Here is a 19,622-nt window from a genome sequence, read left to right on the forward strand (position 1 = left end):
TTTTAGCTCTCATACGCTTCCTTTGTTGCGGAAAACTGTGTGACTAAGGCTTATAGCCATTCAAGTTTGGACTCGGAGCCTTCATTGCTTTTCCCTGTACTCCAAGATTTCGTCCATAGTGGCCAGTTTTGACGCAAAGCACCAAATGTTGTGCCTATTGCACGATGCTGGGCATTTTTGGCCTGACTTGTATCGAAAAACTCGATGGTTTTGGGAGTTTTGGTAAAAAATTGGGTATTGCGTATGCGTTTGCTCAATGCGTAAATCGGCATATGTGTATAAAAAGGTTCTTTGAACTAAAAAATGTCTGTTGAAATTCTAATTTTACCCAGTAAAACGCAAATTTCTCCACTTCAATCACAGCCAAGAAACTTGATCAGCTTCCAAACTTACCTGACCTTAGTTTCAACCAATGCAATATCTCGACAAGGCTGGTTCGTCACTGACGTCATCATCAGCTGGCAGATCTATGTGTGGTTGAGGTCTTCAAGAACAGCTGTGCCGTCACATTGGCTGCGCCCAAAGCCGTAGCTATGCGGCAGCATCCACCTCATTCACTTCATGGGAGTGGGGTTGTGAGGGGCGAGAAGTGTTTGTGGTGGACGCAAACACTTCCAGCTTATTGCGGTATTTAAGTGGACTTAAATGTAAGGAGCCTTCCTTAAATTGGCATAGAGTATTTGTGGCTATTTGCGTACGGTCCTCCTCATGTAGGTGCCGTTCATTGATGGGGTTGCCCATTTTTTTTTGGCCATTCCCCTTTCTTGGTTGCGCACTGATCACGGGCTCGTGGAGCAAAATTCCCGTGGTGTTCTAGTGTAATGTTCCAACCAAAAAGTGATGGCTGTTAGGTCCCTATTGAACTAGGAATGGGTTACACAATGGAGTGCTGCATGCCATTGAATGAAAACATGGCACCTAGCCTTTGAAGTTTTAAATGGTTTAGTATTTGCTTGCTTTAGTTGCAACCATATCTGAATATAAATTTTCGGTCCGAAAGCCAGTTCCCCTGTTGGTATTGGCAGTGCCCACAAAAACCCCTTCCTCCTACATGAGTAAATCAATTGAGAGAATCATTCAGGCTGTATCAAAACCCTTCACCATTTGTAAAGTAATAATGGATCAAGAACAGTTTTTATCAGGATCAGGTCATGTATATGATAAATTAATCAAGATTATTTTTTAGAATACAGCCCTGAAGTTGACAAAACAGACAGCATTGATTTGGTTTGCTAGCATAAGTCACTCAGAAATGCACTTTTCAAACCATGAAAAAATGCTCAAAAGCTCTATCTTTTTAGGAGGCCATCAAATGATTGTTTTGGGAAACAGAATCCTTAACATCAAAATCATCTGTATTTTGACATGCAAAAGTTTGCATGAGCTAAAGCTCATATGTGTTGCATTATTAGCTATGGGGCATAAACTGTGAACTGGTGTATGGACCTTATGACATTGCTTTCCTGTACCATCCTATATTATATTTTTGAGGGATGGATTCAACCATATTTTTGTATCTAGCAATCTTCCAGGAAGCTGAACTCTGGCTGTCCTGATTGCACAGAGGATAAAAATAAGTTTGACAAAAAATATGTGTACCAGCGCACAAACCACTTTGGTCACCTGTGTGACTTGTGGTGTGTACTCCTTTCCACTCCTGCAACATGACAGGGTTCAACTGGAGTCAGGACACCCTGATGCACATTCCTGTCCCACAACCCTGCCACACTGATCCCAATGTGCAGCTGCCAGTGAATATACTGCTGCCACACAGTCACCTGCCACCAGCTGTCAGTATGCTATGCTGTCTGGCGAGCTGATGGGGCTTGTCTGCCACCGCCAGCGTGTCATGGCCAGCCAGCGCCCGTGGGCCGAGATGCGCCAGACGCTGCACCAGCTGCGCCGCTCGCTCAGCGCGCTCTCGTCGCGCACACCGCAAGACTTCTCGTTCCGCCGGCTGCCCGACGGCCAGCTGCGCGTCTACTTCCTCAGCGCGCGCACGGGCTCTGAGAACCAACTGTGCTACGTGGACGTGGCGCCGGACGCCGCCAGCGAGAACGCCAAGCTGCCCTGGCAGCAGGTGTTCGACCCCACGTTCCAGGTGAGTGTCGAGCCGGCCCGGCTCCACACGGCCTGCTGCCACCAGCTGTGCACGCACGATCCCCGCAAGCGGCAGCTCAGAATCTGCTGCGCTCTGCTGACCTGCGTTGCGCACGTCCGGAAGCCTTGTATCCTGCGCCACATGACCGTGTGCAGTCGACGCGGAGCCATATGACCAACGTAGTCGGTGCGCCCCAAAGCCCACATCATCATCAGTTGACGCGCCGTAAATCTATTGCGCGGAAATAAAATATGCCCTGATTTCTCCTGCCCATGGCGTGCAGTTGACGAGCCACGGCGGTAAATGTACTGATGAAAAATGTCACCGAACCCTGGAGATATGTGTGATACACCGCGCATACCTTGTCATCATCCGGGAATTCTGAAGCACATGCTCCAGGCGACCCACTTTTTGTGGGGGGCAGAGGTCCGCGAGCGTTACCGCCTCACGGATAGCCCTTGCGCACACGCACACGTATGATTTTACGAGCCTCCTGGTCGGTAGCATTCTCACAGTCGCCGAGGTTCTGAGGACTCCCTTGCTGACTCGGGGTTCTTTCGGAATTCCAGATAGGTATACGGAGCGGTCGGATCCTGAGAATGAGCCGGTTTCGGAGTGTCTGTCTTTCGGATGATGATGCGCTCTTGGAATTGGTCCTTCCGCCAGATCAGGGCCACCACGGATGTGCAGGGGAGTCGCTCCACCATGCTGGAATCCAATTTTCTCCTTTCCCCCATCGGGGTGTTGCCTCAGATGCCTGCAGAAGCGCTTCAACATGCCAATGTACAGCCGCACTGTCACCTCATGGCTGCGTAACGGACCCTCCAGCACGGCGTCTAGGAACCTCTGGGCCTAGCTCCGATAGTCAAGTCTTACCGCACTCAATGAACTGCCAGAATGCCAGCATTCCATAAGATTGTATGACCTGTGTCGACCGTTGGTGACCGTACGGTCTAAAGCCTAGTCCCACATGGCCATCGCACGTAGCAGGCTTGGCGTTTTGGTGCGTAGGCCAGTGTTCACCATGAGGCAAATGCATTTATTTCTGACCACGGGTGCAAGGTGCCTTACCAAGTCTCCGCTGCAGACTTTGCCGAGCACCCAGTCCGCCACCTCGTGCTGGAAAATGGCTACCTTCTCAGCGTGGCTGATAATGTTTTGCTGCCCGCGCTTAGAAATATCATATAACCATTGCTCCGATTAAGCTCAAGTGTCTCACAAAGCTTATGAGGATTTATGTATACGTTATTCGAAATCTATGACTGGAAAGTGTTGAGTCTGCATTTGCCTGGTCGGCCTGCCCAGGAGTCCACCCTATTCCAGGTATTATGAACCACGGCTGTCAAGGAATGCGCTTTTGTCGGTTTAAACCAGGATACCTTTGCTGTTACCCGGGCGAGTGCAATTGCGAGAAGCGATTATAATACATCAGCTTCAAACATGAATGCACATACGGTAATTATTTGAGGTACGGGGCTCGAAACGTCGCGCTGCCTTCGTACCTTCGTGATAAACTGTCAGGAAAAAATGTTGCAGGTCAGCTGAAAGCGCTGCATTCAATGTCGAATTCGATAATGAATGCCTTTAAAAGCCGCGCTGTCGTTGCTGATTCAGTGGCCTGTGGTTGCGGGCCCCTGGAGAGCGCGCCGGCCGGGCGGGTCGGGCCGCTCAGAGGACAGATCGTTGCCGCCGTCAAAGTAAGACTCGTTCGTAACCATGGTTGATACCGGCGCAGCGACGCGCTGGCTGCGGCTCACCAGCTCTGTGGCGAACAGTACTGTCCTGCTGAGACACACGCGGCACCGCCGGCCAAGGCATCCCGGGTTGGCACGTGTCCAGGCGTCGGAGCGTCCGTCACCCGCGGTGCCGCGCCGTGCACCTGCTGCGGCCGCGGACGTGACGTGTGGTGCCGCGAACGTGACGTGTAGTGCCGTGGACGTGACCGGTGGTGCCGTGCCCTACCGTGCGCCAGCTGCGGCCTTGGACGTGTCGTGCCTTGCTGTGCCATGCCGTGCGCCAGCTGCGGGCGTGACGTTTGGTGCCGCGGACGGGCCGTGCCGTGCGCCAGATGCGGCCGTGAGCGTGCCATGCCGTGCCGTGCGTCAGCTGCGGCCGCGGACGTGACGTGCCGCGCCATGCTTTGTCGCAGTGCGTGCGCTATGGCAGCCGGTCGAGCCGCGCCGAGCAGCTGCAGCTGGAGCGTAAGCGGGTGGTCGGCTGCGGCATCACCGAGTACAGCCTGCACCGCGCATCTGGCAAGTTCATCTTCACCGCCGGGAACAGCGTCTACCACGTGACGGACGACAGCTCGCGGGTGAGGCCCGAAGTGCCCGGTCATGCTCGCGCCGTGTTGGGGCTGCGTGGGATGGAGTGTGTGCCGGACGCGGGGAGCCGCGCGTACTTTGTCACACTGGGGCCGTGTCGAGACTGCGTGTAGTGCGTCGCGCGTATTGTGTGCTCATGGAATGCAATGAGACCCTTGGGATTGTTGTCGAATGGCCGAACACTAGACTGGAAGACGGTTGTGCGTCGTTTCGTGGGCCTGCGTGACGGTGACGTGACGGTGACGCGTCTGTCGGTCGACAGGGCACGGTAGCGTTCCCCTATGAGATCCCGAGCAGCCGCGGCCAGCCGCGTCTCAACCCCACCATCTGCCCCTCCAACCCGGACCTGATGGCCTACGTGGAGGACGGCGACATCTGGGTGGCCAGCACGCGCACAGGTCAGCCGGCGGTGCGGCCGGCGCCGGGCCGGGCCGGGCCGACCTCGGGCCGCCTGGCGTCGCTCTCCCGGAGCGGGCCGGTCAGGTGCCGCCAGGGGGCCGGGCACATCGCTGAGCCGTGTGGCCGTGTCTGGGAGTGTCCAGAGCGGCGGTACAGCGCGCCGGGCTGCTCATGGCCGGCCGCGGGTCTGGGTACAACAGCCGGAGTCGAGTCAGAGGCCTCATTCCGAGTCCTCCTCTACCACTTAATATTAGTCCGAGACCAGCCATATTTGTGGGTAATATGTGCAAGTCGGGGTCACATTCCTTGACTGTTAAAGGCCAGTCTAAGTCAACGTCTGAGTCCTATAGTCTTGAGTCGCAGCTTATTTTCTAACGGTATCACAGCACACGGATGCAATCTACTTAGCTGTCATGGATCGTGGTTGCCAGAGAGGGAAGCCGCGGCACGGTAAAATAACGCACGACCCAACCGGAAACCAACCAAACCCTCACTCGACATCCTCCACGTCATCACTGAAATGAATATCAAATTGTTGGCGTGTGCTCGTGGCTTTTACGATGCTTGGTCGGCCAATGCACAACGTGACGCAACCTGGCGCAAACTTATCAAATGTAACCAACGGCGCGTCGCAGACCGCACGTCGTGAGACGCGCTGCCGTGTTCTCGCCGCCAGACGTGGACGTGCGGCTGACGTTCTCGCACCAGGAGGACGAGGCCCTGAGCGCCGGCTTCCCCTCGTACGTGATGCAGGAGGAGTTCTCGCGCTTCGTCGGCTTCTGGTGGGCGCCCACCTCGTCAGGTGAGCGTGCGGCCCGGGCGCCGGTGGTGACGTCACATGACGTCACACTCCGGGGTTGCGGCGGTGACGTCACACCCCGAGGCTGTGGCCGTGACATCACACTCCAGCGCTACGGCGCTGGACGCGGTGGTGATGTCGGCCGTTGTTTCGGCGCGTGATTTTGTGACGTCATTTTGTGTGGCTCAGCATTCCTCCGTGATTTCCCTCCCCACGGCTGCATTTGCTGCGCCTCTGCCAGCCTCGACAAGAATCGTGATTCGGTGAATGGCCATCGTCGTCAGCACAGTATTTCTGCTGGTACGCTGTCGCCACATGACTGTTTAAATATGCGCGCGACGAGTTAGCATTAAAGTGCACATTCCGGCAAGCTGATGATGGCGCTAGTTGCGTGCTTGGTCTCCGCGGTGTTTGTGCGCAGTGTGAACTTTGACAATCTTGTCCTGTGTCCGACGCCCCGTCGATTACCCCTCTCACGCGCACCGGCCGGCGACACGTGTGTCCGAGACTGAATGCCTCACAGCTGCGCCTTCAGCGCCCATGCCCGCCGAGGCTGCGTGTATTCGCCTTGACGAACACGGGTGTGGCTGCTGGGACTGCGCTGTCGTGGCCTACAGCGGCTTAATGCGACTAAGATCTTGATGTATGTCCAAAGTGGCGAAATGACTCACAATTCGCGGCGCTCTGTTAAAGAATGTACGATCCGTGTTCTGATCGTCGATGCATTGCGATCCGTGTTCCGATCATGTACGATTCGTCATTCTTTGCATGTGGGCATGGTCGGTGTACGCAAGGCACGGTGCGCCAGCAGTGTCGTGAGACTCGTTCAGTATAAGCCTTTCATGATACCCAGACGCGAACCTGTGGTTACTCCAATGTTATGTGCAATTCCGTGCTGGTTAGTGCTTCTCGTGTGTCGACGCGGCCGCCGATGCAGTACGCGCCTGCGTTCGCAGACGGCGTGTACCGGATCCTGTACGAGGAGGTGGACGAGACGCACGTGGAGGTGCTGTACCTGAACACGGCGCAGGAGGGCGGCGAGCCCGAGGCCATCAGGTGGGCCGGCCGTCCTCGCCGCCGCCTCGAGCGCCCGCCACGCTCGGACGGCAGCAGAGGCCGGTCTGACCCGCTCCGTCGGTGACGGATCTGTCATGATCTGGGATCTGTCGGATCTGATCCGATCATGACGGCATTTGATCCGTGATCTGACTGACAGAGGTTGCTGTGTCGCTTTGCTCGGTTGTCGCGGCTATGATTTAACGCAGAGAAGACCTCTGCATCAGTCGTCGTCGCTGCCGTGAACCGTACCGTGTCCCGTTCGTGGCCGCTCCAGCATGGCTCCGCTGTGTCGCCTGCTGCCGCCGGCCGTGCCGTGCGCGGCCGCGCCGCCGCTCCGGTACACGTCGCCCTGGCCCGGCCGCCAGGTACCCCCGGGCCGGCTCGACCAACGCCAGCTCGGCGCTGAAGCTGCTCGAGTTCCGGCTGGACCCGGCGCAGGGCGTGACGGCCGTGACGCGCCGCCACCTGCATACGCCGCTCGCCTCCATGTTCCCGTGGATGGAGTACCTGGTGCGCGTCGGCTGGCTCGACGAGCAGTTGTGAGTGCCGCGTCCTGTCGCATTCGTCGCTGTGTGACGGGCTTTGTCGCGCGCCTTCCTGAAGTGGGTTATCTGGGTGTCTGTGTCCGATGCACCGTCTTTTGTATGCGATCTGCGGTAAATGGTCGTCCCCGTGTGAAGTCCGCCGGCGCCTGCTCCCGGCGTGTGACCTCTGGTGACGCGTGTCCTTGACCTGTGTCCTCGCCCGAGGGGTATGACCTGTGACCCGTGCTGACCGTCGGCCGTCCTCAGCGTGCACTGCCAGCTGCTGGCGCCTGCTCCCGGCGTGTGACCTCTGGTGACGTGTGTCCTTGACCTGTGGCCCTGCCGGAGGGATGTGGCCCGTGACCCGTGCTGGCCGTCGGCCGTCCTCAGTGTGTACTGCCAGCTGCTGGCGCCTGCTCCCGGTGTGTGACCTCTGGTGGCGTGTGTCCTTGACCTGTGTCCTCGCCCGAGGGGTATGACCTGTGACCCGTGCTGACCGTCGGCCGTCCTCAGCGTGCACTGCCAGCTGCTGGCCCCTGCTCCCGGCGTGTGACCTCTGGTGACGCGTGTCCTTGACCTGTGTCCTCGCCCGAGGGGTATGACCTGTGACCCGTGCTGACCGTCGGCCGTCCTCAGCGTGTACTGCCAGCTGCTGGCGCCTGCTCCCGGTATGTGACCTCTGGTGGCGTGTGTCCTTGACCTGTGGCCCTGCCGGAGGGGTGTGGCCCGTGACCCGTGCTGGCCGTCGGCCGTCCTCAGCGTGCACTGCCAGCTGCTGGCGCCGGCCCGGAGTGTGTGACCTCTGGTGACGCGTGTCCTTGACCTGTGCCCCTGCCGGAGGGGGTGTGGCATGTGGCCTGTGCTGACCGTCGGCCGTCCTCAGTGTGCACTGCCAGCTGCTGGCGCCGGCCCGGAGTGTGTGACCTCTGGTGACGCGTGTCCTTGACCTGTGGCCCCGCCTGAGGGGTATGGCATGTGACCTGTGCTGACCGTCGGCCGTCCTCAGTGTGCACTGCCAGCTGCTGGCGCCGGCCCGGAGTGTGTGACCTCTGGTGACGCGTGTCCTTGACCTGTGCCCCTGCCCGAGGGGGTGTGGCATGTGGCCTGTGCTGACTGTCGGCCGTCCTCAGCGTGCACTGCCAGCTGCTAGCGCCTGCTCCCGGTGTGTGACTTCTGGTGACGCGTGTCCCTGACTTGTGGCCCCGCCTGAGGGGGTATGACCTGTGACCTGTGCTGACTGTCGGCCGTCCTCAGCGTGCACTGCCAGCTGCTGGACCGGTCTCAGTGCCGGCTGGACCTGGTGCTGGTGCCGGTGGCGCTGTTCGTGTCAGACGAGCCGGTGCCGGGGCCGCCGCCATCCGCCGCCGTCCAGCTGCTGCTCTCCTCCCAGACCGACGTCTGGATTAACGTGAGTCGTCCCGACCGCTCGTGGCGGACACGTGTGTCTAATGTATCCCTGTGTTGATGCGGGGACTGATACGCGCTCCGGACCGCTGTCTAATGTACCCCTATGTCGATGCGGGGACTGATACGCCGCTCCGGACCGCTCGCGGTGGACGCGTGTGTCCAATGTACCCCTGTGTCGATGCGGGGACTGTTGCGCGCTCCGGACCGCTGTCTAATGTACCCCTGTGTCGATGCGGGGACTGATACGCCGCTCCGGACCGCTCGCGGTGGACGCGTGTGTCCAATGTACCCCTGTGTCGATGCGGGGACTGTTGCGCGCTCCGGACCGCTGTCTAATGTACCCCTGTGTCGATGCGGGGACTCACGCGCGCGCGGGGCGCAGTGCTAGCGTCGACGCGGGATGTGGCTATGGCGCCGCGCCCACCCTCTACCATCGGTCGGGGACACGAAGGCCATCATCATTGTCTTTTTCATGTGTAATATACCTCACAGCTGCACTGAACAACGTACGTAATTTTGAACCGGAATGTCACCACTGTGAAACAAATTGTCACTATTCGGGAGCGTTACCCGGCAGTCCCGCTTCGCTGCCGCTCACTTGAGTCGGCCGGTTCGCAGGTGCACGACACCTTCCACGTGATCCCCACCAGTGACCCGGACCAGATCTGCTTCCTCTGGATGGACGACTCGTCCGGGTACACGCACCTGTACCTGGTCACCGCCCAGGTACGTGCAGCACGAGCACACTGACGGACAGGGCTGCTTCTCAAGCGCTGTCAGTAGAATGCTCAGTTTGCGTATAATAAAAGACACTGGTGGCCGGTTTTGTCGTATGGTGTGGGTGACTATGGAGACATTTGTTAATTGGTGTTAAATGTGACGTGGTAGTTGAACCCCCTTGTTATCAGAAACGTGTTTCTTCTGTTCTATCCTGTCATTATTCCCATACTCCCACGAAAATTCCGGGCATTCCATGGATTCCTAAAATGGGTGCAGCCTGGCGGACACCAGGTGACGGCGTCACGTCCGTGTGAAGAGCGGTCGGTGGGCTGAGGGGGGACAGGTCCAGCGGTGGGTGTGGGGCGGGGCCGCTGCCGCCAGTGGAGTTTCAGACAGGCCGCTGTCACCCCTGACCTCTACAGACCGTATTTCGGACGTGGTTGCCTCCCCCCCCCCCCGGATGTTTCCAAACGTAGCGTGATAGTCGTGGGGTTTGTGCGCAAAGGGTGATGATCTGATATAGTAATATGATTTAATGACCTGATGATGATTTTATGATCTAAAATGCCGACGTGTCCCTCACACGTGTCGTGACCTGTGGCCTATGACCTGTGACCTGCGTGTGCAGATCAGCCGCCAGCCGGGACCCCGCGCCACGGGGCAGCCGCCCATGACCAGCAAGGTGCCGCTCACCTCCGGACAGTGGAACGTCGACAACAAACACGTCTGGGTGTCCGAGAAGCACGGCGTCGTCTTCTTCCAGGTGAGGCCGCCACTAGGCCCGGCGGGAGGGGGGGGGGGGGGGTGCGGACGTCGGGCTCGCGCTAGACACGGGCCGCGGGTCGGTGAGACGTGGACCCCGTGACCCGTGCGCTCGGGCACAACGTGGGTCACGCACACCACTCTCCTTGGGGAACAGTGGCGCCTGTGGGGGCCGTAGTGTGATATCAGTACCGTCCGTTTCCGCCGCTGACATTCGCTGTCACTGAGTTCTACCCATGGGCGCTGCGGTGCTGACGTCGTCCGTGTTTTCTTAGCTGACATCTGTGTACGTCGAGCTGATGTACATGTGTACCCAGCTGACACCCATGCTTTGTCATCTGACACCCATGTGCGCCTAGCTGACATTCATGTATACTTGGTTCGCCTCCATGTGCTCCAAGCTGACACCGAGGCGCTGCTCAGTGCGTCTTCAATCGTCCTAAAACGTGGCCATCGTCAACACTTGAAACATGACATGACTGTGTGTTTCACACAATGACGACGTTTATTTGTTTTTTATTTAGGACATAAGCATTCCACAGGCGAAAACCCAATTACGGAAGCGGTCTCGCTGTAAGCGCAATGAATATACGATACACACAAGCAAACAACCTAACCAAACGCTCGCACCTACACACGTACACATCACACGCAGGCGCGCATCAGTTCATCAAGAAAATGTTCCACGTGTGCCGGCGAACCTAAACAAAGCAGATCGGAATGATTCTATTGGATGAAGAAGTCAGTTGAAGGAAAACGCTGCAAAAGTTTATTGCAGACAGCGAGTAGTCGTGCGACAAATCCATTTTATCCATCACATCCAAAAATGGGGAGTTTTGGAAGTTTTCCTGAGAGGATTAGTTGACTGAATCTAAATTCAACCCTCACTTCGTGAAAGTGCGCAAAGGGTAAAGGCTGTCACAACAACAGGCTCTCTGACGGCCACAACCATCGCAAACAGTGGAGCCGTGTGAGCGGCCTCGCGATGTTAGCCCCGTGACCTGCTGTAGGGTCCATGCTACTGGCCTTACCTCATGGCCACTTTGTCCGCCCATTGAGCGTCATGGGCATCCCCAGCCTTCGCTGTAGTTGGTTTCGTCTGGGTGCCGGTAGCCATTGGGCCAGCTGTCCCCTTGGTCTTCTTTCGGAGGGGGTGGGGGTGGGAGAAGAGGAGGGGGGGGGGGGGGGGGGGCGGTACCCGGGGAACCCTCATACCATTATCAGTGACCTTGCCCGTCTCATAGAGCCGAGCGGCATGAGAGCCCACCCGTGCGACCGGTGCCGTCGGCGAGGTCTATCGGTCATGACAGGCTAGCATAAAACGTCCAAGACATCCGGCTCGTTCTGGTGGTCTCGTGGTTGCCTGAAGACGGATTTACTCTGTCGCGGGGACCGTCACCTGTACCGGTACGTGACCTTGACCCGACATGACACCACCTGTCGCGCTGTGACCCCAGGATAGCCGCGACACGCCAGTGGAGTGTGACCTGTACGTGACCTTGACCCGACATGACACCACCTGTCGCGCTGTGACTCCAGGATAGCCGCGACACGCCGGTGGAGTGTGACCTGTACGTGACCTTGACCCGACATGAGAGCACCTGTCGTGCTGTGACCCCAGGGCAGCCGCGACACGCTGGTGGAGCGCCACCTGTACGCGACCTTGACCCGACATGACACCACCTGTCGCGCTGTGACCCCAGGGTAGCCGCGGCACGCCGGTGGAGCGTCACCTGTACGCGACCTTGACCCGACATGACACCACCTGTCGTGCTGTGACCCCAGGGCAGCCGCGACACGCCGGTGGAGCGCCACCTGTACGTGACCTCGTTTGTTCAGCCCGGGCGCGTGCAGCAGCTGACCCAGCCGGGGTTCTACCACAACGCCCTTCTGAACGAGGTGAGGTCACCAGACGGCGTCCCCTGGCCGGTAGCTGACGCGCCGAGACCGCTGCCATGCCCTGGCTGATTCGGACCATGCCGAACATGGGCGGGAAAGGCCGTGAGCTTCTGTCTTTCTGGTGTTAGAACTGTTTTATGCTGGAGATAGTCGACCTTCCATACCAGGAACTAATTAACGCGTGTGGCGGGCAGACCTTAGGGCTGTCCGTAACTGCCAATGAATTACTGTTATTGGTCTGTATGGGCACTGTTCTAAGGTTTAGAGCAGCGCCGTGCATAAAGTTTTGATACGGATGACCTCGAATAGCTGGAATGCTCGTGTCGCTCTTTGTGACTTATACTCGTGGTAAGCTTTTTCAAAGCGTTATGGTCGGAATAACTTTTCTGACAGCATGCTGAGATCTTCATTGAAATAAGAATTGAACAACCTTATGTCTGGATCTAACTTGGCATAATTATATAATGCTTAGTGAAGTAGGAACTGAGCAACTTGGTGAGATAATTCACACTCACTTAAATTGTATCTTTAGGAGTTTTTCAAACTCCGGTACGCATAATTTTGGAAGTGCGGATTATGTTTCCCAAATTGCATATATGGCTCAATTACCAACGAGCGCTAATATGGCTGATGCAGTCGCTGGGACTCAGCAAAAGGCAGGTGACGACGTGCGTCTCGTTCCCTTCCAAAAAAGTGTACTCTTTCTTGAGCCTGCGAGTGGGCCTGTCCGTGACCCCGCGCCGGCCGCCGCTGAAGCCGAGCGCGCGGTGGGCGGCCGCTGCTGGAACCGGCCGTGCGGTGTGCGGCCGCTGCTGGAACTGGCCGTGCGGTGGGCGGCCCCGTCTGACGCGCCGCGCCGGGGCCCGGCAGGACTGCACGGCGCTGGTGACCGTGCTCAGCAACTTGGCGACGCCGCCCAGCTGTCAGGTGTGGCACGTGCACGCCGGCGGCGCCGGCGGCGACGTGCAGCTGGTGCCGGCCGGCCTCATCATGGAGCCGTGCTCGTTCGAGCCGCCGCGCTGGCTGCCGCAGCTGCACAAGTGCCGCTCGGCCGGCGGCGGCGAGTCCCTCTACTGCATGGTGTACCCGCCGGCCGGCTACGTGCCCGGCCGACGCTACCCCACCGTCGTCAACGTCTACGGCGGGCCCCAGGTCCAGGTGGTCGCCAACACGTTCAAGGTTGGTGGGGGGGGGGGGGGGGGGGAGGAGGGGGGGGGGGAAGCGGGAGGGCGACCGGCCCACGCCAGCGCCCGAGGTTTGCGGAGGGTGGTCAGTGCAGCCCTGAGTCCACCCGGTTAGCGTGGTGCCAGTGGACGGCATCGCAGTGCGGTGGTCCGATGTCCTGACGGCCAGGTCTGTCGGTGTGTCCGCCTGTCACTGTTGCTGTCCGATAACGGTTCAGAACAGTAGATGCGTGTGAATCCCCTTGCCCTGCGGCGATCACGTGCCCTTGGCGATCACCCGTCTCGAATCTCCTTGTCTCTGGCGCTTCTCATACTCGTGGCTTCACCCGGCGATGAGGCATATTTAGAGGTATTTTAGCCGGGATGGGACGAGTGGGGAGGGGGGGGGGGGGGCTGAAATCGCGCTGGCCTGGAACGTCCCGTTATCGGACGGAAGGGATCCTGCTGGGTTTTGATTACGGGCATTGTCCGTTGCGCTGTATGTGTTTGTGTGCGTACTGCGTGTGTGCGAATGTAAATCAGGTACGTTCATACTTCATACAGCCCATCCTAGGGGGCATCGCCGGACATAATTGTGTGAGGAGGGCCCCATATGTTGCATTGGATATTGCCTTTACTCCGGCCATCCACGCCCATTCCGTACGCCCATTTCTGACAAGGATTTTGAGGCATGTCCAGTGAACACATGCCCAGAGATGGCCGCGTCCCTTGAACTGGACGTTGTGAAGTCACGGTACGCGGAGTCCCACCGCTCACAGGAGCGCACAGATCCGACGGCAAGAAGCGGAGGCAAGCAGGCGCGACTGCGGGGGCAAAGGCTGTCAGCAGGCGGGCGTTGACACCTCGCCGTAGCGAGCAGTTGTCGGTGGTTGTTACGGTGGGGCTCGCCGGCAGGGGTACAGGAACCTGCGGAACCACATCCTGGCGGCCGAGGGCTACTGCGTGGTTTGCATCGACTCGCGCGGCTCGCACAACAGGGGCACCAAGTTTGAGGGCCACATCAAGAACAGGATGGTGAGTGCGGGCCGGCTGGCCTCGGCACGACGCGCCGCCCGCCAGCTGCACCGCTCGCAGCCGGACTGTTGGTCTCGACATGTCGCGGCGTTTTGTGCTGCCTCGTAAGCCCAAGAGGCTGCGTTCAACCGGGCGAGCGGTCATTTGCATCAGCAGCATTGTGGTTTTGTTCGGATAAGAACACATGTGACAGTTTGTGACGCGTGTAACCAGAAACAAGAAACTGCCGGTGCGAAGTGCTGCCCTGCATGACAGTATTGCGGTGTTCGCCTGGTGCATTGTGACCACGCTCGTGCCAAAAGCATGCAGTGACGTGTGGCGGCAGCGCGGCGGCACGGGCGGCCGCGAGCGGCGTGGCTAACCCCACGGCGCCGCGCCTGGTCGGCAGGGCACGGTGGAGATCCAGGACCAGGTGGACGCGCTGCACCAGCTGTCGGACCTGTTGGGCATCATCGATCTGAGCCGCGTGGCCGTGCAGGGCTGGTCATATGGCGGCTACCTCAGCCTCATGGCGCTGGCACAGCGACCTGATGTGTTCAAGGTACGTCGCTGCCGCCGGCGCCGGCCGGCCGCCTCCCGACCATGCTGGCCGCTTCCCGACCAGGCCGGCCCCTCTCTCGACCAGGCCTGCCGCCTCCCGACCAGGCCGGCCGCCTCCCGACCAGGCCGGCTCCCTCCCGACCAGGCCGGTCCCTCTCTCGACCAGGCCTGCCCCCCTGCCGACCAGGCCGACCGCCTCCCGACCAGGCCGGCCCTTCTTCCGACCAGGCCCGCCCCCCTGCCGACCAGGCCGACCACCTCCCGACCAGGCCGACCGCCTCCCGACTAGGCCGACCGCCTCCCGACCAGGCTGACCCCCCCCCCCCCCCCCCGACCAGGCCGCCCCCCCCCGACCAGGCTGACCTTCTCCCGATCAGGCCGGGCCCCTCTCCGACCAGGTCGGGCCCCTCCCGAACAGGCCGGGCCCCCTCCCGACCAGGCCGACCGCCTCCCGACCAGGCCGGCCCCCTCCCGACCAGGCCGGCCCCCTCCCGACCAGGCTGACCTTCTCCCGATCAGGTCGGGCCCTCTCCCGACCAGGCCGCCCCCCTCCCAACCAGGCCGGCCGCCTGCTGACCAAGCCGACCCCGGCTCGGTCAGCAGGCGGCGCCACGGTCCCTCCCGACGCACCTGGCCTGTGAGGATGATCATGATGGATGTTATGCGTGCGGGAGATAGTGTTAGCTGTATGCGACACTTACTGCCGCCGTTTGTTTTTTTCCTTTGCCCGGTGCGCTAGTTACGAACTAAGCCGCTTTCCGGGTGAATGGGACTTGAGCAGTGAGAACATGGAGAACTGTTAGGTGACCGACACGAACAGCCAGAAGCTCAACCTCATAATTTTTAAGCTGCTTAATCTTGGCAACTGCACGTCAGCTGTTTGCTCGCGCATCATTTCCCACCCGCATCGCAATTTGAGGAAAATCCATCATCTCCCATGCACTTAACATCTAAGGGCTAAACGGCATTAAAGACATTAGATTGTTCGTCTTTCCGGGATTTCCGTTAAACGTTAATTTCCGCGTTAAAACTGGATCATTTCGAGTAATAGAGACTGATACCTGGATGAAGTGTAGGTGGCTTAGTGCCATAGATGGTCGGTCCCAGTGCGCTTTGTCGGAGTGGAGCAGGGGTGATCGCATTAAAGAACGCGCGTGCCGGCTTGTGCGGCGGGGCAAGCATATCTCGGCACAGCAGTGCTTCGACCCGTTTTGGGCGCTCTTGAAGATTGACGTCAGGTCTCGTCAGAGGGAAGGCATTAGAGACGCGGAACCTACTGTATGGTGGTGGCGAATGTGCGGTTTCAAATCACCAAACGGTCTCATCACCGTGCGTTCCATAGCAGAGCCAGTAGTTGACCAGAAGGCGGCCAGTGTTGCCGTGTTGAGAGCTGGTCTGGGATGCGACACGTTGTTGGGACCTAAGCCGGAAGGAGAGTTTGTCCCACGAAACTCTGCACGGCTGTGTGACCCAGTGCAGTGCGGCCGATGCCCGCACCAAATGCTTATATCTTTCGTAGCGATTTAGTCACGGTCACCGAAACTGTACATGCTTACAGTCCCATCGAACCTCGGCTGAAATGGAAGGTCCATAGCCAGCAAATTGTCAAGCGATTTCATCAGCGATTTATCGTGCGAGTCCTTTATGGGTGAACATTTTATTTTATTTGTGGGTTTTATTATTTTTTATTTATATATATGGGTGAACAATTTTACGTCCCGCGTGCGACGATGCGCTGTGCTGTCGCCCGTGACTGACCCAGCTGGTGACCTGAGTGACCCAGTTGGTGGCCTGAGCGACCCAGCTGGTGACCTGAGCGACCCTGCTGGTGACCTGAGTGACACAGCTGTTGACTTGAGTGTCCCGGCCGGTGACCTATGTGGCCTGTCTGATGACCTAAGTGACCCAGCTGGTGACCGGTGACCTGAGTGACCCAAGTGGTGACTGGAGTGACCCAGCTGGTGACCTGAGTGACCCAGCTGGTGACCTGAGCGACCCAGCTGGTGACCTGAGTGACCCAGCTGGTGACCTGAGCGGCGCCGCTGCCTCAGCTGGCGGTGCCGGGCGCGCCCGTCGTCTCCTGGGGTCTCTACGACACGGGCTACACGGAGCGCTACATGGACCTGCCCTGCCGTAACCCGTGCGGTTATGAGGCCGGCTCGGTGAGTGGGGCCGGCCCGGCCGCCGCCGCCGCCAACCGGCCGGGCGCAGGGGGACCCTCTCGTGTGGGCCGCCGTCGCGGGCGCCGACGCCCCGCGCTGGAGCCTCACGCATGGTCGGCGGCCCACTCTGTTTGTTGTTGAAGTGTGTTGGATTATGTGCTGCGTAGGTTTTGATATGGCTTTTTGTGGATGTTATCACTCGTACGGCAGATGGTTTTTGCACTGCATGCCATTTTTTCACAGACAGCGTCATGAGGCTTTTGATTAAATGCCATCTTAATATCATCTGGTGTTTTCCATGAATTATAAAATCGTAGTGTTGTGGGAAGCGATGTACCTCAGCGTTTAAGAAAAAGATGCTCAACACCAACGTGCGTAAAAAGAGAAAATAATGAAAATCCTCAATGGCGTAATTGACCTGTCTTCTAGTGCGAAACAGAATCTGCATATGACCTGTCTATGGAAGTTTACGACAACATGTAGGCCAAGGCAGGAGGACGTGCGAACGTCCCCTTGTCAACGTCAAAACGTCGCTAGCCATGTATTGACGCTGCTCTGCTGCAGGTGCTGAGCTATGCCAACCAGTTCCCCAGCGAGCCCAACCGGCTGCTCATCTTCCACGGCCTCATGGACGAGAACGTGCACTTCTTCCACACGCAGCAGCTGATATCGGCACTGATCCGGGCCGGCAAACCGTACCAGCTCCAGGTGCGCGCCCAGACGCTGTCAGCGCTCAGCCGCTGTTAGCGCTCAGCCGCTGTCAGCGCTCAGCCGCTGTCAGCGCTCAGCCACTGTCGGCGCTGAGCCGCTGTCAGCGCTCAGCCGCTGTCGGCGCTCAGCCGCTGTCGGCGCTCAGCCGCTGCCAGCGCTCAGCCATTGATAGCGCTCAGCCATTGTTAGCGCTCAGCCGCTGCCAGCGCTCAGCCATTGTTAGCGCTCAGCCGCTGCCAGCGCTCAGCCGCTGTCGGCGCTCAGCCGCTGCCAGCGCTCAGCCATTGTTAGCGCTCAGCCGCTGCCAGCGCTCAGCCGCTGTCGGCGCTCAGCCGCTGCCAGCGCTCAGCCATTGTTAGCGCTCAGCCGCTGCCAGCGCTCAGCCGCTGTCGGCGCTCAGCCGCTGCCAGCGCTCAGCCATTGTTAGCGCTCAGCCATTGTTAGCGCTCAGCCGTTGTCAGCGCTCAGCCGCTGCCAGCTCCCAGCGCTGATCCTCGGCCGGCGTTGTCGGCTCTGGTCGGGGATCGTCCAATGATCCTGGCTGAAATGTCAATGATGGCGGGGCTCCCCGGCGCCGCGGAAAGAGGTCGGACCAGGTGTCCGCGAACGTGATGTTAGGACTGAACAGGCCGAGCGGATGAAACTAGCATTGGTAGACGGCCTTCGTAATTCTGAAGAAGGCTTACAATGGCCATCTTTGAATCTGAAGTTGAGTTCGTTTGAAGTGATGTATGGTTTTTTAGGGGGGGGGGGGGGGGCAGATTGGAGGTCGACATTAGGCGCCACATGCCTGTTGAAGGAATGGTCAGCTGACCGGATCTGCGGATCTTTAGCCGGCGCATTTCCGCCAGGTCCTCCCACTGCGCGATGGGACGGTGGTCCGCCTCGCGGTCCACGTTATCCCGCTTTGATTACACCCGCCAGCTCCCGCAGTGGCGGCGTCTAAGCCGTCGTGTAAATGCTGTGACATAGCGTGTGTTTCGCGATTTTGCAGGTGTACCCGAACGAACGGCACAGTTTACGGGCGCTGGAGTCTAGCGAACACTACGAGCTGACGCTGCTGAACTTCCTCAACAACTACCTGTGAAGCGTGCGAGGCGGCGAGACCGGCGTCTGTCCACCCTTCCTCAACAACTGCTTGTGAAGCGTGCGAGGCGGCGAGACCGGCGTCCGCCCACCCAGCGAGAGCGCGGCGGCTCGGTCGGCTTCCCCTGTGCAGATCTGCATGAGCTGGCCGCCCCGAAGCGCCTCCGGTCCGCCGTGTGGAGCGGCCGGGCGCCGGCGCCTTCGACGAGGTCGCTCGCTCAGGGGGCGTCCGCGACCGCTGCTTGGGGCTTTCATTGGCCGTCGTCAGCCTCCCGGGGCTCTTAGTGGGCGTCTGGAGGGTCGCAGGAGCTCTCCGGGATGGCCGTCAGGTTTCGGAGGGCACTCGGGTACCTCCGCCAGGAGACGAGACGGCCGGGAGGGAGCGTGGTGAGCTCATGAACCTCGGAGAGCGCTGTCTGTAAGCCGTTTTCCTAATTTTGCATCGCTCTAGCTAGTGAACGGGATGTATTCATCTTATTTTGACCTGTAGACGAGATCTTTTACTAACGCATTTCACGCGGCGTTAGCACCGGCTATGTTTTATGGTATCCGAAGAAGGCCTATTTTGTCTTCTTGGGATCGGTGGCATGTCGTACAACATCACGAAAGCCATGCACCCCTGGTCGAGACGTTTTACTGGTGTACTCTGAACTGTGTGAACTAAGATACCCTGATACCCTGGCTCTCTTAATAACAGCGCAGGATCTCCGCTGGTTTGTTTCGCTAGCCACCGGCGAGCTTCCAGCTTTGTGTTGACGTGTGCGGCGGCCCGGGGGTGTCTCTGTCGTATCAGCAGCTTGTCTCGCCCGGCGGCCGCGTGGGCGCGCGGGCCTGACGACGCTCGCTGCCGCCTCTCGGCGACAATTTGTGCGGGCCGGCCGGAGCGGCGCGTGCCGCCCAGTTGACGAGCGGCCGTGCTCGTGCTCGAGGT

At 59.1% G+C, this 19,622-nt stretch overlaps 1 protein-coding gene across 1 annotated transcript; it reads left to right on the forward strand.

The window, feature by feature from the left end:
- The first annotated feature begins 536 nt into the window (after positions 1-536).
- On the forward strand, positions 537-19,400 carry LOC119090170 (dipeptidyl peptidase 9). Its single transcript, XM_037212962.1, has 18 exons — positions 537-647; positions 1,844-2,101; positions 4,251-4,415; positions 4,688-4,823; positions 5,501-5,626; positions 6,580-6,679; positions 7,048-7,221; positions 8,461-8,614; positions 9,232-9,339; positions 9,962-10,096; positions 11,881-11,994; positions 12,865-12,921; positions 12,964-13,173; positions 14,073-14,192; positions 14,581-14,733; positions 16,784-16,894; positions 17,459-17,602; positions 18,600-19,400. Exons 2-18 carry the CDS (start codon positions 1,850-1,852, stop codon positions 18,690-18,692), a joined length of 2,352 nt encoding a protein of 783 aa, XP_037068857.1. The 5' UTR covers positions 537-647; positions 1,844-1,849; the 3' UTR covers positions 18,693-19,400.
- Positions 19,401-19,622: the final 222 nt, after the last annotated feature.

This window comes from Pollicipes pollicipes, unplaced genomic scaffold, assembly GCF_011947565.3.
Source record: "Pollicipes pollicipes isolate AB1234 unplaced genomic scaffold, Ppol_2.1 Scaffold_3087;HRSCAF=3621_pilon_pilon_pilon, whole genome shotgun sequence".
Taxonomy (NCBI): domain Eukaryota; kingdom Metazoa; phylum Arthropoda; class Thecostraca; order Pollicipedomorpha; family Pollicipedidae; genus Pollicipes; species Pollicipes pollicipes.